The sequence below is a fragment of the Genypterus blacodes genome, unplaced genomic scaffold (assembly GCF_046128005.1).
Source record: "Genypterus blacodes isolate CSIRO-AG114 ecotype Tasmania unplaced genomic scaffold, CSIRO-AGI_Gbla_v1 ptg000070l_1, whole genome shotgun sequence".
NCBI lineage: Eukaryota > Metazoa > Chordata > Actinopteri > Ophidiiformes > Ophidiidae > Genypterus > Genypterus blacodes.
Window position 1 is genome coordinate 3,611,741 of NW_027466880.1, and position 17,762 is coordinate 3,629,502.

General features: G+C 43.5%; 1 protein-coding gene and 10 non-coding genes across 11 annotated transcripts in view; 10 read left to right on the forward strand and 1 right to left on the reverse strand.

Moving 5' to 3' along the window:
* The window catches only part of eogt (EGF domain-specific O-linked N-acetylglucosamine (GlcNAc) transferase), a 40,236-nt gene that overhangs the window by 3,594 nt on the left and 18,880 nt on the right, over positions 1-17,762 (reverse strand). The window contains exons 8-12 of the mRNA XM_076156390.1: positions 4,222-4,328; positions 3,950-4,053; positions 2,680-2,772; positions 1,861-1,932; positions 1,045-1,131 (exon numbers count right to left, since the gene is read on the reverse strand). Of these exons, the coding sequence (XP_076012505.1) occupies positions 1,045-1,131; positions 1,861-1,932; positions 2,680-2,772; positions 3,950-4,053; positions 4,222-4,328 (463 nt within the window). The remainder of the gene's footprint in view (positions 1-1,044; positions 1,132-1,860; positions 1,933-2,679; positions 2,773-3,949; positions 4,054-4,221; positions 4,329-17,762) is intronic.
* trnae-cuc (transfer RNA glutamic acid (anticodon CUC)) lies at positions 5,949-6,020 on the forward strand. The gene has a single exon. It is a non-coding gene; the product is annotated as a tRNA-Glu (tRNA).
* Positions 7,335-7,406, forward strand: trnae-cuc (transfer RNA glutamic acid (anticodon CUC)). Its single transcript has one exon. It is a non-coding gene; the product is annotated as a tRNA-Glu (tRNA).
* trnae-cuc (transfer RNA glutamic acid (anticodon CUC)) lies at positions 10,799-10,870 on the forward strand. Its single transcript has one exon. It is a non-coding gene; the product is annotated as a tRNA-Glu (tRNA).
* Positions 11,489-11,560, forward strand: trnae-cuc (transfer RNA glutamic acid (anticodon CUC)). Its single transcript has one exon. It is a non-coding gene; the product is annotated as a tRNA-Glu (tRNA).
* Positions 12,179-12,250, forward strand: trnae-cuc (transfer RNA glutamic acid (anticodon CUC)). The gene has a single exon. It is a non-coding gene; the product is annotated as a tRNA-Glu (tRNA).
* Positions 12,871-12,942, forward strand: trnae-cuc (transfer RNA glutamic acid (anticodon CUC)). The gene has a single exon. It is a non-coding gene; the product is annotated as a tRNA-Glu (tRNA).
* trnae-cuc (transfer RNA glutamic acid (anticodon CUC)) lies at positions 13,563-13,634 on the forward strand. The gene has a single exon. It is a non-coding gene; the product is annotated as a tRNA-Glu (tRNA).
* On the forward strand, positions 15,638-15,709 carry trnae-cuc (transfer RNA glutamic acid (anticodon CUC)). The gene has a single exon. It is a non-coding gene; the product is annotated as a tRNA-Glu (tRNA).
* On the forward strand, positions 16,330-16,401 carry trnae-cuc (transfer RNA glutamic acid (anticodon CUC)). The gene has a single exon. It is a non-coding gene; the product is annotated as a tRNA-Glu (tRNA).
* trnae-cuc (transfer RNA glutamic acid (anticodon CUC)) lies at positions 17,024-17,095 on the forward strand. The gene has a single exon. It is a non-coding gene; the product is annotated as a tRNA-Glu (tRNA).

Below are 17,762 nucleotides of genomic sequence, written 5' to 3' on the forward strand. Positions count from 1 at the left end.
TTCTGTCATTTCCCCTATTAATGAAAGGAATGTTTGGTGCTCTAAAGTGCAAAGCAACGACACGCAACCTGCACCTGGCTCCACAACCGCAAAGATCACTGAGACAAATGAGATCCTTTAATAAAGCAACAGGCCAGCTAGTTCTTGTCTTCTGTTCAACTCAGATAAGCTTAACATTGAAAAAAAACCATTGGTAGCGTTCAAGTTTATTTATTAAGAATGAAGGACATGATGAAGCAGAAACATTATAGCGCGCATTCTACTATTGCCCTTGAGTCAAAGGTTGTTTCGTGTGCTCTTAAATGTTTGAATGCCGCACACTTGACTTCCCATGTTGCAGGTATGTCACCTCTATGACATCTCATCCTTAATTGGTGTAGGATTTTTCAGATTTGTATCTTTGGTCTTTGATGCATGCCGTACACCAAAAAAAACAACGAAATTCCTCGACTGGGAATTGAACACAGCTGTGAGAGATTCCAATCCACTAGAGCACCAAGGACTGGCGTGGCCCTTGAAGAGTGAGCTCCTCAAGCCTGTGTATCGCAAACCCTTACTACCCCTTGACAACTGCTTCAGATCGTCAGGATGAATAACTGAAAGACTTGATTTGGTTCTGGTAGCGTTACACCGTAGTGCAGCTGCTCCTTTCACTCGTGCTACTTAGTACGCACTTAGCTTAACTTGGTGTTGATACTTTTACTGTCATAACTAGCTTCGGTTCTTCATAATTGCAATTTTAACTTACTTTAGTTGTTTTCTTACTCTGTGACGTATGTTGTGTGTGCTTGACAATGTATCAAGCTTGCAATTGGGAAAAAACGTCATTCTTTACAGATTCTCTTATGGTTCATAGAGTATATATTACTAAAGAAAAGTCAACAGATGATTGACCGACTTAATACCAATCACTGACTGGTTCCTGTTCTGTAACTCTATCTCTTTCTTATAGGATATGATACAGAGCTACTGAATCAGGTTACATTCAATGATATGGGTGTTTGTGGTATGGTTAAAAGAAGCATAAACACTAAACATTCCCACCTTGGGTCCTGCCTGTGGGATGTTCAGACGATGCAGAACGTGCTGGGAGAATGCCCGGAACATCCCCTCACTCTGGCAGTCTGAGATCTACCATCAACAAATAAATAGAGTGTCCATTTTACACATATGCACATGCAGTTTTTGCATTAATTCAAAATACTATGATGTCATGTACATAAGTGCATTCCTTCATGCAAAACCATTAACAGTATGAGGATGTTTTAGAACCTCTACTGTCTCATTTCCCACAGGTTTTATTGCATTGTATTGTGATGTGATAGATGAAATGTAAAAGGGAATCTGCCTGTGTTTGGTAATCTTGCTTTCATAAGCATCGCACGGGTCAATGCATTTCTACAAGTTTGTAAATCCCTAACATCCACAGCTGCAGTGCGGCTGTAGATGGGAGCGCATGAATATAAACATGACACAAACTGCGGGGGCAATCAAACACATCAGCTTGAGGCTGACCTATCAATATTTTACACCTCAAGGTTGGAAACATGCAGCACACATTTACATGGTATCAACTTGATCGTGATCTCCTTGAAATTATCATTTATATAACACAAGCAATACCTGGGCTAGTGAATATATCACATAAGTATTTGACATGAACTTTGTATGTACGGCCAAAACAAATATCAATGTGAGGATATCAGTGTGTGGTGTAGGGTAAAGGCCTTCCAATGAAAAAAAAAATACATATGAATGAAGAAAGAAACACATATTAGACAGCATGAAAGCATGGGACATTGTGATGCACACATACAGAGAAACACACACACACACACACACACACACAGAATAACTTACCAGAGGAGTGTTATAAAACAGGCCATATCTCATTCGCGGGAGGAGGGAGAAGAATGCATCTTTGAAACACACCTGTGAGAAGTCAAACTGATATATCAGCCAACAGCATGACACAGACATCAGTTTAGCCCTTTTCACACAGAAATAGATAGAAATATTGGCACAAACGTTGTGAGGGTGAACTGTCCAGTGCTAGAAGGCTGCAAAATGCCTACTAATGAGTAGGAGAGGAAGAATATAATTTCATTTAATGCAATATTGCTGTCATCTCTCTCTGTATGTGTGTGTAGTTCTGCCTGATCACTTAAAAAATATTGACTTGTGTGCGCGTAAACAACCCAGCAACATACCAAATATATATAAAGTATATACTATATGGAAAGAGAGGGGGGGGGGGAGAGAGAGAGAGCGAGAGAGAGAGAGAGAGAGAGAGAGAGAGAGAGAGAGAGAGAGAGAGAGAGAGAGAGAGAGAGAGAGAGAGAGAGAGAGAGAGAGAGACAGAGATAACAAATCAAATATCCATTAACAACCCGCTATTTTTCGTGCAGCGTTTTTTACAGTGGTCTTCCCAGCAAATCAAAGGGTGCTGAAAAATCATCTTTCCTGGATTTTACAAGGATTTTGACTTTGATTTTCGCAGGAGATGATAATTCTATGGCTGTATTACCACAGATTCTGACGCTAACCAAATTCCTTTTCTACATATTTCAACAAGACCATTCAATTTGTTATTACAGGGCATTGACTAAGTGACCTGATCAACAATTTTACATGGACAAGTCTTAACAAATGAACACACAAAGGTGCCATTGTACATACTCGTTTTGAATCATAAGTCTTCAAGTGGATGATGTCATAGTCAGAGAAGGCCTGCCATGTTTCACTGAACAGATCTCCATAACCATAAAAACTCTATGGGGAGGACATAAACAGAGGGAAACATTGATTAATGTGAGAAACAAAGCAATAAAATCAAGCTCAACTATAGCCTTTAGCTGAGCCGGATTCCTTCGTCTGTTTTCAAAATCTGCTTGAGTTTGTTTGCCTTCGCCTGAGGTTTCAGAAGGAGTGAGTTTCGGAAGGCCCCAACAGACGAACCCCTTGTAGCCTGCGGCGTACTGTTTAGGATGGAAGGTCATTGGGTACGTTAACATTCGATGGTACATGTACATGTATTAATTTTTTTTTTTTCAAATGTCTTGTATTGAAATCAGTACAGATCACTCCATATTTACTCCTAGTAACAGGCCTGGACCAGAAAAGGAAAACATTTAGGTTTCATCATTACATTGCAATAACTAACCAGGACCTTATGTAATCTTGGACCATATTGATCTCACTAAAGACAAGTCTATGTTATACGATTGATTTATTTTGACATCAAACTGTCTTCATCTGCATCATCCATTTTCTCAAGAGGAGGATTTGCCTCATACTGTGATTACACAGGCGTTATTCACACTCAAACTCCTGTCAACATATATTTAGATTGAGATTCAAAACATAAAAAAAATCATATCGCTCAATCATATTTTAGCATTTACTCACAGTAAGGTCAACTACTGAGATTGTTTTCCTTCTCTGGGTCAAACTTTTTTATTCTTCCTCTTTCTCTATTCACCTCTTTTGGATAATTTGATTTCTTGTGATATTAGTATAAAAGCTCCAAATGTGTGAAAGCAAGCCTGTGTAACTTGGGCATTTCAAACATTCATCCTCACAAACAACAGTAGAAGGTAGGATATAGTCGAACCAACTAAATGAGTATCTCATTTATGTTTATGATTTGCTTTAAATTTCAGCGATAGTCATTTGACAAGCAAGCCTGTGAAGCAATCTCATTTGAATTTGACAGAGGAATACCAAAATTTGTGTGCAAGCTGGATTACAGCACTTTCCAACTCACAAAAGGAGGTAACGATCCAACAATAGCAGTTAATGGTGACAAACAATAAAGAGAAAGACATGGACTGCACAATGAATGACAATTACCCCAAGCATTGTGCTAAGTTGCCCATTTTAAGAAGGATAAGTGAGGCCTACCCCCCCGACCATAGTGAAACTACAGTGGGAGTTATCGGGTACCTACCGTATCCCACATGACGATGTTGATGTCTGAGCTGAAGGAGTTGTTAATGTGCTGGGAGATGTAGAGGTTGACAAAATCACAAAAGTGGTGGTACATGTTCACCCCTACATGGAAAATAATGTTGTTGTTTTTTTACATTGTGGTACTTGACAGATACATTTATGAAAAAATGAATAGAAACATTTTCAACAGACATCCCTTTCGATTAATGCATCAAGTATGTTGCCTGAACTTCTGTGCAAACTTGCATGTAAACAATCTTCTATTCTTACCGGCGTCTAGTTTCATGAAAATTGTGGGTTTTTCAATAATCAGATCGCAGTGTCCATCCTCTACGGGTTGGAAGTTGAGCTCGGTAAACATCTGTAGTTCAGCATACCTACAACAGCAGAACATTAAAGTGACTATGTAACACCAAAGAGTGAAAATATATGAAAACCACTTACTATTCTTGGCCATTTCATCGTTGTATTGCTTTTTTTTTGTAGGTTTAAATAAAAAAGTCAAGACGTGTAACCAGGGAAGTACATTTTGGGCCTGTTCAGTAAGCTGATGAGCTTCCATGCAAGTTATAAGGAATGTAATTTGACCTGTGTCTTAAAGCTCTCAAAATATGACCATGTGCCCATGGAATTAAAAGACACCAAATACTTGCACAGGACAGCATGTTACGAGGCAGACAAAATTCTGCATGAACCCTGTGATGAGTGTGCACACTTCCCAAAATTGCAAAGAACAGAATGTTACATCAGCAGAAAGGCTGTAAGGGGAAAAGAAAGACAAAGGGATACATGAACAACAACTGACAAGAAATGCATATAAATTGTACTGTATGTAACCCATCAGTGACATGTTTGATCAAACCTGTGAATGTAACCGTGCTTGTCTGCAACACTTGTCATAAAGAAATGTGCGGTCAATTGTCAAAAAGAGGTAGAGTCTCCCCTAGCAAGTCCGTCATGGTCGAGTGGCTAGGATTCCCTAAGTCCCTAAGTGTAAGGGTGATATTTGCTCATACTCGCTACTAGTGTCCAGGCCTTCACCAATCAAGGGGAAGCTCAAAAAAATGCTTCAGAACAAATCCTCATCATCTTAGGGGAGTGCAAGGGTGATATTTGCTGTGGTTCCAAAAGCCCCTACATTGTATCTAGATGTTACATTTCAAAGCCGATGATCGATGTAAATTGTATTGTTTCTAATCCATCACAGACATGTTTGATCAGACCTGTGGATGAAACCCTAATTGTCTACATAACTAGTCATAAAGACATGTACGGTCTATTGTCAAAAGTGCTCCCCCAACAAGTCCCTGTTGGTCTCGTGGTTAGGATTCGGCGCTCTCACCGCCGTGGCCTGGGTCAGATTCCCGGTCAGGGAATTCTTTATGGCCTGCACTGCTGTATAATTGTTCAAGTTAGTCTCTAAGAGTAAGGGTGATATTTGCTCATACTCGCTACTAGTGCCCAGGCCTTCACCAATCAAGAGGAAGCTCAAGTAAATGCTTCAGAACAAATCAGATGCAGACCTCCCCGAGAAGAACGCTGTGACCTTTGGTCACGTCTATGAAACAGGCGATGGAAAAAGACATCCTTAATCAAACCTGTGAATAAAACCGTGATTGTCTGCATAGCATCATACTCGCTACTAGTGCACAGGCCTTGTCATTCTTGCACAGAACACAATGTTACTGCTGAAGAAAAGCTGCCACAAACCATTACTCCAATTCTGTGTCTAGCCCGTGATGAGTTGCCGCACATCCCCAAGAAGTACACTGGGACCTTTGGTGATGTCCACCAAACAGGCAACGGAAAACATGACTTCACAGAGACAGGGGGATACATGAACAACGACTGAGGACAATAAATGTAAATTGTATTGTTTCTAATCCATCACAGACATGTTTGATCAGACCTGTGGATGAAACCCTTATTGTCTACATAACTAGTCATAAAGACATGTGCGGTCTATTGTCAAAAGTGCTAAAATATCCCCCAACAAGTCCCTGATGGTCTAGTGGTTAGGATTCGGTGCTCTCACCGCCGCGGCCCGGGTCCGATTCCCGGTCAGGGAATTCTTTATGGCCTGCACTGCTGTATAATTGTTCAAGTAAGTCTCTAAGAGTAAGGGTGATATTTGCTCATACTCGCTACTAGTGCCCAGGCCTTCACCAATCAAGAGGAAGCTCAAGTAAATGCTTCAGAACAAATCAGATGCAGACTTCCCCGAGAAGAACGCTGTGACCTTTGGTCACATCTACGAAACAGGCGATGGAAAAAGACATCTTTGATCAAACCTGTGAATAAGACCGTGATTGTCTGCATAGCATCATACTCGCTACAAGTGCACAGGCCTTGTCATTCTTGCACAGAACACAATGTTACTGCTGAAGAATAGCTGCCACAAACCATTACTCCAATTCTGTGTCTAGCCCGTGATGAGTTGCCGCACGTCCCCAAGAAGTACACTGGGACCTTTGGTGATGTCCACCAAACAGGCAACAGAAAACATGACTTCACAGAGACAGGGGGATACATGAACAACGACTGAGGACAATCGATGTAAATTGGATTGTTTCTAATCCATCACAGACATGTTTGATCAGACCTGTGGATGAAACCCTAATTGTCTACATAACTAGTCATAAAGACATGTGCGGTCTATTGTCAAAAGTGCTAAAATATCCCCCAACAAGTCCCTGATGGTCTAGTGGTTAGGATTCGGCGCTCTCACCGCCGCGGCCCGGGTCCGATTCCCGGTCAGCGAATTCTTTATGGCCTGCACTGCTGTATAATTGTTCAAGTAAGTCTCTAAGAGTAAGGGTGATATTTGCTCATACTCGCTACTAGTGCCCAGGCCTTCACCAATCAAGAGGAAGCTCAAGTAAATGCTTCAGAACAAATCAGATGCAGACTTCCCCGAAAAGAACGCTGTGACCTTTGGTCACATCTATTAAACAGGCGATGGAAAAACACATCTTTGATCAAACCTGTGAATAAGACCGTGATTGTCTGCATAGCATCATACTCGCTACTAGTGCACAGGCCTTGTCATTCTTGCACAGAACACAATGTTACTGCTGAAGAAAAGCTGCCACAAACCATTACTCCAATTCTGTGTCTAGGCTGTGATGAGTTCCCGCACGTCCCCAAGAAGTACACTGGGACCTTTGGTGATGTCCACCAAACAGGCAACGGAAAACATGACTTCACAGAGACAGGGGGATACATGAACAACGACTGAGGACAATCGATGTAAATTGTATTGTTTCTAATCCATCACAGACATGTTTGATCAGACCTGTGGATGAAACCCTAATTGTCTACATAACTAGTCATAAAGACATGTGTGGTCTATTGTCAAAAGTGCTAAAATCTCCCCCAACAAGTCCCTGATGGTCTAGTGGTTAGGATTCGGCGCTCTCACCGCCGCGGCCCGGGTCCGATTCCCGGTCAGGGAATTCTTTATGGCCTGCACTGCTGTATAATTGTTCAAGGAAGTCTCTAAGAGTAAGGGGGATATTTGCTCATACTCGCTACTAGTGCCCAGGCCTTCACCAATCAAGAGGAAGCTCAAGTAAATGCTTCAGAACAAATCAGATGCAGACTTCCCCGAGAAGAACGCTGTGACCTTTGGTCACATCTACGAAACAGGCGATGGAAAAGACATCTTTGATCAAACCTGTGAATAAAACCGTGATTGTCTGCATAGCATCATACTCGCTACTAGTGCACAGGCCTTGTCATTCTTGCACAGAACACAATGTTACTGCTGAAGAAAAGCTGCCACAAACCATTACTCCAATTCTGTGTCTAGCCCGTGATGAGTTGCCGCACGTCCCCAAGAAGTACACTGGGACCTTTGTTGATGTCCACCAAACAGGCAACGGAAAACATGACTTCACAGAGACAGGGGGATACATGAACAACGACTGAGGACAATAAATGTAATTTGTATTGTTTCTAATCCATCACAGACATGTTTGATCAGACCTGTGGATGAAACCCTTATTGTCTACATAACTAGTCATAAAGACATGTGCGGTCTATTGTCAAAAGTGCTAAAGTATCCCCCAACAAGTCCCTGATGGTCTAGTGGTTAGGATTCGGCGCTCTCACCGCCTCGGCCCGGGTCTGATTCCCGGTCAGGGAGTTCTTTATGGCCTGCACTGCTGTATAATTGTTCAAGTTAGTCTCTAAGAGTAAGGGTGATATTTGCTCATACTCGCTACTAGTGCCCAGGCCTTCACCAATCAAGAGGAAGCTCAAGTAAATGCTTCAGAACAAATCAGATGCAGACTTCCCCGAGAAGAAAGCTGTGACCTTTGGTCACATCTACGAAACAGGCGATGGAAAAGACATCTTTGATCAAACCTGTGAATAAAACCGTGATTGTCTGCATAGCATCATACTCGCTACTAGTGCACAGGCCTTGTCATTCTTGCACAGAACACAATGTTACTGCTGAAGAAAAGCTGCCACAAACCATTACTCCAGTTCTGTGTCTAGCCCGTGATGAGTTGCCGCACGTCCCCAAGAAGTACACTGGGACCTTTGGTGATGTCCACCAAACAGGCAACGGAAAATATGACTTCACAGAGACAGGGGGATACATGAACAACGACTGAGGACAATCGATGTAAATTGTATTGTTTCTAATCCATCACAGACATGTTTGATTAGACCTGTGGTTGAAACCCTAATTGTCTACATAACTAGTCATAAAGACATGTGCGGTGTATTGTCAAAAGTGCTAAATCTCCCCCAACAAGTCCCTGATGGTCTTGTGGTTAGGATTCGGCGCTCTCACCGCCGCGGCCCCGGTCCAATTCCCGGTCAGGGAATTCTTTATGGCCTGCACTGCTGTATAATTGTTCAAGTAAGTCTCTAAGAGTAAGGGTGATATTTGCTCATACTCGCTACTAGTGCCCAGGCCTTCACCAATCAAGAAGAAGCTCAAGTAAATGCTTCAGAACAAATCAGATGCAGACTTCCCCGAGAAGAACGCTGTGACCTTTGGTCACATCTACGAAACAGGCGATGGAAAAGACATCTTTGATCAAACCTGTGAATAAAACCATGATTGTCTGCATAGCATCATACTCGCTACTAGTGCACAGGCCTTGTCATTCTTGCACAGAACACAATGTTACTGCTGAAGAAAAGCTGCCACAAACCATTACTCCAATTCTGTGTCTAGCCCGTGATGAGTTGCCGCACGTCCCCAAGAAGTACACTGGGACCTTTGGTGATGTCCATCAAACAGGCAACGGAAAACATGACTTCAAAGAGAGACAGGGGGATACATGAACAACGACTGAGGACAATCGATGCAAATTGTATTGTTTCTAATCAATCACAGACATGTTTGATCAGACCTGTGGATGAAACCCTTATTGTCTACATAACTAGTCATAAAGACATGTGCGGTCTATTGTCAAAAGTGCTAAATCTCCTCCAACAAGTCCCTGATGGTCTAGTGGTTAGGATTCGGCGCTCTCACCGCAGCGGCCCGGGTCCGATTCCCGGTCAGGGAGTTCTTTATGGCCTGCACTACTGTATAATTATTCAAGTTAGTCTCTAAGACTAAGGGTGATATTTGCTCGTACTCGCTACTTGTGCCCAGGCCTTCACCAATCAAGAGGAAGCTCAAGTAAATGCTTCAGAACAAATCAGATGCAGACCTCCCCGAGAAGAACGCTGTGACCTTTGGTCACTTCTACGAAACAGGCGATGGAAAAAGACATCTTTGATCAAACCTGTGAATAAAACCGTGATTGTCTGCATAGCATCATACTCGCTACTAGTGCACAGGCCTTGTCATTCTTGCACAGAACACAATGTTACTGCTGAAGAAAAGCTGCCACAAACCATTACTCCAATTCTGTGTCTAGCCCGTGATGAGTTGCCGCACGTCCCTAAGAAGTACACAGGGACCTTTGGTGATGTCCACCAAACAGGCAACGGAAAACATGACTTCACAGAGACAGGGCGATACATGAAAAACGACTGAGGACAATCGATGTAAATTGTATTGTTTCTAATCCATCACAGACATGTTTGATCAGACCTGTGGATGAAACCCTTATTGTCTACATAACTAGTCATAAAGACATGTGCGGTCTATTGTCAAAAGTGCTAAAATGTCCCCCAACAAGTCCCTGATGGTCTAGTGGTTAGGATTCGGCGCTCTCACCGCCGCGGCCCTGGTCCGATTCCCGGTCAGGGAATTCTTTATGTCCTGCACTGCTGTATAATTGTTCAAGTAAGTCTCTAAGAGTAAGGGTGATATTTGCTCATACTCGCTACTAGTGCCCAGGCCTTCACCAATCAAGAGGAAGCTCAAGTAAATGCTTCAGAACAAATCAGATGCAGACTTCCCCGAGAAGAACGCTGTGACCTTTGGTCACATCTACGAAACAGGCGATGGAAAAGACATCTTTGATCAAACCTGTGAATAAAACCATGATTGTCTGCATAGCATCATACTCGCTACTAGTGCACAGGCCTTGTCATTCTTGCACAGAACACAATGTTACTGCTGAAGAAAAGCTGCCACAAACCATTACTCCAATTCTGTGTCTAGCCCGTGATGAGTTGCCGCACGTCCCCAAGAAGTACACTGGGACCTTTGGTGATGTCCACCAAACAGGCAACAGCAAAACATGACTTCAAAGAGAGACAGGGGGATACATGAACAAAGACTGAGGACAATCGATGCAAATTGTATTGTTTCTAATCAATCACAGACATGTTTGATCAGACCTGTGGATGAAACCCTTATTGTCTACATAACTAGTCATAAAGACATGTGCGGTCTATTGTCAAAAGTGTTAAAATCTCCCCCAACAAGTCCCTGATGGTCTAGTGGTTAGGATTCGGCGCTCTCACCGCCGCGGCCCGGGTCCGATTCCCGGTCAGGGGATTCTTTATGGCCTGCACTGCTGCATAATTGTTCAAGTTAGTCTCTAAGAGTAAGGGTGATATTTGCTCATACTCGCTACTAGTGCCCAGGCCTTCACCAATCAAGAGGAAGCTCAAGTAAATGCTTCAGAACAAATCAGGTGCAGACTTCCCCGAGAAGAACGCTGTGACCTTTGGTCACATCTACGAAACAGGCGATGGAAAAAGACATCTTTGATCAAACCTGTGAATAAAACCATGATTGTCTGCATAGCATCATACTCGCTACTAGTGCACAGGCCTTGTCATTCTTGCACAGAACACAATGTTACTGCTGAAGAAAAGCTGCCACAAACCATTACTCAAATTCTGTGTCTAGCCCGTGATGAGTTGCCGCACGTCCCCAAGAAGTACACTGGGACCTTTGGTGATGTCCACCAAACAGGCAACGGAAAACATGACTTCACAGAGACAGAGGGATACATGAACAACGACTGAGGACAATCGATGTAAATTGTATTGTTTCTAATCAATCACAGACATGTTTAATCAGACCTGTGGATGAAACCCTAATTGTCTACATAACTAGTCATAAAGACATGTGCGGTCTATTGTCAAAAGTGCTAAATCACCCAACAAGTCCCTGATGGTCTAGTGGTTAGGATTCGGCGCTCTCACCGCCGCGGCCCGGGTCCGATTCCCGGTCAGGGAATTCTTTATGGCCTGCACTACTGTATAATTATTCAAGTTAGTCTCTAAGACTAAGGGTGATATTTGCTCATACTCGCTACTAGTGCCCAGGCCTTCACCAATCAAGAGGAAGCTCAAGTTAATGCTTCAGAACAAATCAGATGCAGACCTCCCCGAGAAGAACGCTGTGACCTTTGGTCACTTCTCCGAAACAGGCGATGGAAAAAGACATCTTTGATCAAACCTGTGAATAAAACCGTGATTGTCTGCATAGCATCATACTCGCTACTAGTGCACAGGCCTTGTCATTCTTGCACAGAACACAATGTTACTGCTGAAGAAAAGCTGCCACAAACCATTACTCCAATTCTGTGTCTAGCCCGTGATGAGTTGCCGCACGTCCCCAAGAAGTACACTGGGACCTTTGGTGATGTCCACCAAACAGGCAACGGAAAACATGACTTCACAGAGACAGAGGGATACATGAACAACGACTGAGGACAATCGATGTAAATTGTATTGTTTCTAATCAATCACAGACATGTTTAATCAGACCTGTGGATGAAACCCTAATTGTCTACATAACAAGTCATAAAGACATGTGCGGTGTATTGTCAAAAGTGCTAAATCACCCAACAAGTCCCTGATGGTCTAGTGGTTAGGATTCGGCGCTCTCACCGCCGCGGCCCGGGTCCGATTCCCGGTCAGGGAATTCTTTATGGCCTGCACTACTGTATAATTATTCAAGTTAGTCTCTAAGACTAAGGGTGATATTTGCTCATACTCGCTACTAGTGCCCAGGCCTTCACCAATCAAGAGGAAGCTCAAGTTAATGCTTCAGAAAAAATCAGATGCAGACCTCCCCGAGAAGAACGCTGTGACCTTTGGTCACTTCTCCGAAACAGGCGATGGAAAAAGACATCTTTGATCAAACCTGTGAATAAAACCGTGATTGTCTGCATAGCATCATACTCGCTACTAGTGCACAGGCCTTGTCATTCTTGCACAGAACACAATGTTACTGCTGAAGAAAAGCTGCCACAAACCATTACTCCAATTCTGTGTCTAGCCTGTGATGAGTTGCCGCACGTCCCCAAGAAGTACACTGGGACCTTTGGTGATGTCCACCAAACAGGCAACGGAAAACATGACTTCACAGAGACAGGGGGATACATGAACAACGACTGAGGACAATCGATGTAAATTGTATTGTTTCTAATCCATCACAGACATGTTTGATCAGACCTGTGGATGAAACCCTTATTGTCTACATAACTAGTCATAAAGACATGTGCGGTCTATTGTCAAAAGTGCTAAATCTCCCCCAACAAGTCCCTGATGGTCTAGTGGTTAGGATTCGGCGCTCTCACCGCCGCGGCCCGGGTCCGATTCCCGGTCAGGGAATTCTTTATGGCCTGCACTGCTGTATAATTGTTCAAGTAAGTCTCTAAGAGTAAGGGTGATATTTGCTCATACTCGCTACTAGTGCCCAGGCCTTCACCAATCAAGAGGAAGCTCAAGTAAATGCTTCAGAACAAATCAGATGCAGACTTCCCCGAGAAGAACGCTGTGACCTTTGGTCACATCTACGAAACAGGCGATGGAAAAGACATCTTTGATCAAACCAGTGAATAAAACCATGATTGTCTGCATAGCATCATACTCGCTACTAGTGCACAGGCCTTGTCATTCTTGCACAGAACACAATGTTACTGCTGAAGAAAAGCTGCCACAAACCATTACTCCAATTCTGTGTCTAGCCCGTGATGAGTTGCCGCACGTCCCTAAGAAGTACACTGGGACCTTTGGTGATGTCCACCAAACAGGCAACGGAAAACATGACTTCACAGAGACAGGGGGATACATGAACAACAACTGAGGACAATAAATGTAAATTGTATGGTTTCTAATCAATCACAGACATGTTTGATCAGATCTGTGGATGAAACCCTTATTGTCTACATAACTAGTCATAAAGACATGTGCGGTCTATTGTCAAAAGTGCTAAAATCTCCCCCAACAAGTCCCTGATGGTCTAGTGGTTAGGATTCGGCGCTCTCACCGCCGCGGCCCGGGTCCGATTCCCGGTCAGGGAATTCTTTATGGCCTGCACTGCTGTATAATTGTTCAAGTAAGTCTCTAAGAGTAAGGGTGATATTTGCTCATACTCGCTACTAGTGCCCAGGCCTTCACCAATCAAGAGGAAGCTCAAGTAAATGCTTCAGAACAAATCAGATGCAGACTTCCCCGAGAAGAACGCTGTGACCTTTGGTCACATCTACGAAACAGGCGATGGAAAAGACATCTTTGATCAAACCAGTGAATAAAACCATGATTGTCTGCATAGGATCATACTCGCTACTAGTGCACAGGCCTTGTCATTCTTGCACAGAACACAATGTTACTGCTGAAGAAAAGCTGCCACAAACCATTACTCCAATTCTGTGTCTAGCCCGTGATGAGTTGCCGCACGTCCCTAAGAAGTACACTGGGACCTTTGGTGATGTCCATCAAACAGGCAACGGAAAACATGACTTCACAGAGACAGGGGGATACATGAACAACAACTGAGGACAATAAATGTAAATTGTATGGTTTCTAATCCATCACAGACATGTTTGATCAGACCTGTGGATGAAACCCTAATTGTCTACATAACTAGTCATAAAGACATGTGCGGTCTATTGTCAAAAGTGCTAAAATATCCCCCAACAAGTCCCTGATGGTCTAGTGGTTAGGATTCGGCGCTCTCACCGCCGCGGCCTGGGTCCGATTCCTGGTCAGGGAATTCTTTATGGCCTGCACTGCTGTATAATTGTTCAAGTAAGTCTCTAAGAGTAAGGGTGATATTTGCTCATACTCGCTACTAGTGCCCAGGCCTTCACCAATCAAGAGGAAGCTCAAGTAAATGCTTCAGAACAAATCAGATGCAGACTTCCCCGAGAAGAACGCTGTGACCTTTGGTCACATCTACGAAACAGGCGATGGAAAAGACATCTTTGATCAAACCAGTGAATAAAACCATGATTGTCTGCATAGGATCATACTCGCTACTAGTGCACAGGCCTTGTCATTCTTGCACAGAACACAATGTTACTGCTGAAGAAAAGCTGCCACAAACCATTACTCCAATTCTGTGTCTAGCCCGTGATGAGTTGCCGCACGTCCCTAAGAAGTACACTGGGACCTTTGGTGATGTCCATCAAACAGGCAACGGAAAACATGACTTCACAGAGACAGGGGGATACATGAACAACAACTGAGGACAATAAATGTAAATTGTATGGTTTCTAATCCATCACAGACATGTTTGATCAGACCTGTGGATGAAACCCTAATTGTCTACATAACTAGTCATAAAGACATGTGCGGTCTATTGTCAAAAGTGCTAAAATATCCCCCAACAAGTCCCTGATGGTCTAGTGGTTAGGATTCGGCGCTCTCACCGCCGCGGCCTGGGTCCGATTCCTGGTCAGGGAATTCTTTATGGCCTGCACTGCTGTATAATTGTTCAAGTAAGTCTCTAAGAGTAAGGGTGATATTTGCTCATACTCGCTACTAGTGCCCAGGCCTTCACCAATCAAGAGGAAGCTCAAGTAAATGCTTCAGAACAAATCAGATGCAGACTTCCCCGAGAAGACTGTGACCTTTGGTCACATCTACGAAACAGGCAATGGAAAAGACATCTTTGATCAAACCTGTGAATAAAACCATGATTGTCTGCATAGCATCATACTCGCTACTAGTGCACAGGCCTTGTCATTATTGCACAGAACACAATGTTACTGCTGAAGAAAAGCTGCCACAAACCATTACTCCAATTCTGTGTCTAGCCCGTGATGAGTTGCCGCACGTCCCCAAGAAGTACACTGGGACCTTTGGTGATGTCCACCAAACAGGCAATGGAAAAAATGACTTCAAAGAGAGACAGGGGGATACATGAACAACGACTGAGGACAATCGATGCAAATTGTATTGTTTCTAATCAATCACAGACATGTTTGATCAGATCTGTGGATGAAACCCTTATTGTCAACATAACTAGTCATAAAGACATGTGCGGTCTATTGTCAAAAGTGCTAAAATCTCCCCCAACAAGTCCCTGATGGTCTAGTGGTTAGGATTCGGCGCTCTCACCGCCGCGGCCCGGGTCCGATTCCCGGTCAGGGAATTCTTTATGGCCTGCACTGCTGTATAATTGTTCAAGTAAGTCTCTAAGAGTAAGGGTGATATTTGCTCATACTCGCTACTAGTGCCCAGGCCTTCACCAATCAAGAGGAAGCTCAAGTAAATGCTTCAGAACAAATCAGATGCAGACTTTCCCGAGAAGAACGCTGTGACCTTTGGTCACATCTACGAAACAGGCGATGGAAAAGACATCTTTGATCAAACCTGTGAATAAAACCATGATTGTCTGCATAGCATCATACTCGCTACTAGTGCACAGGCCTTGTCATTCTTGCATAGAACACAATGTTACTGCTGAAGAAAAGCTGCCACAAACCATTACTCCAATTCTGTGTCTAGCCCGTGATGAGTTGCCGCATGTCCCTAAGAAGTACACTGGGACCTTTGGTGATGTCCACCAAACAGGCAACGGAAAACATGACTTCACAGAGACAGGGGGATACATGAACAACGACTGAGGACAATCGATGTAAATTGTATTGTTTCTAATCCATCACAGACATGTTTGATCAGACCTGTGGATGAAACCCTAATTGTCTACATAACTAGTCATAAAGACATGTGCGGTCTATTGTCAAAAGTGCTAAAATCTCCCCCAACAAGTCCCTGATGGTCTAGTGGTTAGGATTCGGCGCTCTCACCGCCGCGGCCCGGGTCCGATTCCCGTTCAGGGAATTCTTTATGGCCTGCACTGCTGTATAATTGTTCAAGTAAGTCTCTAAGAGTAAGGGTGATATTTGCTCATACTCGCTACTAGTGCCCAGGCCTTCACCAATCAAGAGGAAGCTCAAGTAAATGCTTCAGAACAAATCAGATGCAGACTTCCCCGAGAAGAACGCTGTGACCTTTGGTCACATCTACGAAACAGGCGATGGAAAAGACATCTTTGATCAAACCTGTGAATAAAACCATGATTGTCTGCATAGCATCATACTCGCTACTAGTGCACAGGCCTTGTCATTCTTGCACAGAACACAATGTTACTGCTGAAGAAAAGCTGCCACAAACCATTACTCCAATTCTGTGTCTAGCCCGTGATGAGTTCCCGCACGTCCCCAAGAAGTACACTGGGACCTTTGGTGATGTCCATCAAACAGGCAACGGAAAACATGACTTCAAAGAGAGACAGGGGGATACATGAACAACGACTGAGGACAATCGATGCAAATTGTATTGTTTCTAATCAATCACAGACATGTTTGATCAGACCTGTGGATGAAACCCTTATTGTCTACATAACTAGTCATAAAGACATGTGCGGTCTATTGTCAAAAGTGCTAAAATCTCCCCCAACAAGTCCCTGATGGTCTAGTGGTTAGGATTCGGCGCTCTCACCGCCGCGGCCCGGGTCCGATTCCCGGTCAGGGAATTCTTTATGGCCTGCACTGCTGTATAATTGTTCAAGTTAGTCTCTAAGAGTAAGGGTGATATTTGCTCATACTCGCTACTAGTGCCCAGGCCTTCACCAATCAAAAGGAAGCTCAAGTAAATGCTTCGGAACAAATCAGGTGCAGACTTCCCCGAGAAGAAAGCTGTGACCTTTGGTCACATCTACGAAACAGGCGATGGAAAAAGACATCTTTAATCAAACCTGTGAATAAAACCGTGATTGTCTGCATAGCATCATACTCGCTACTAGTGCACAGGCCTTGTCATTCTTGCACAGAACACAATGTTACTGCTGAAGAAAAGCTGCCACAAACCATTACTCCAATTCTGTGTCTAGCCCGTGATGAGTTGCCGCACGTCCCTAAGAAGTACACTGGGACCTTTGGTGATGTCCACCAAACAGGCAACGCAAAACATGACTTCACAGAGACAGGGGGATACATGAACAACGACTGAGGACAATCGATGTAAATTGTATTGTTTCTAATCCATCACAGACATGTTTGATCAGACCTGTGGATGAAACCCTAATTGTCTACATAACTAGTCATAAAGACATGTGCGGTCTATTGTCAAAAGTGCTAAAATATCCCCCAACAAGTCCCTGATGGTCTACATAACTAGTCATAAAGACATGTGCGGTCTAT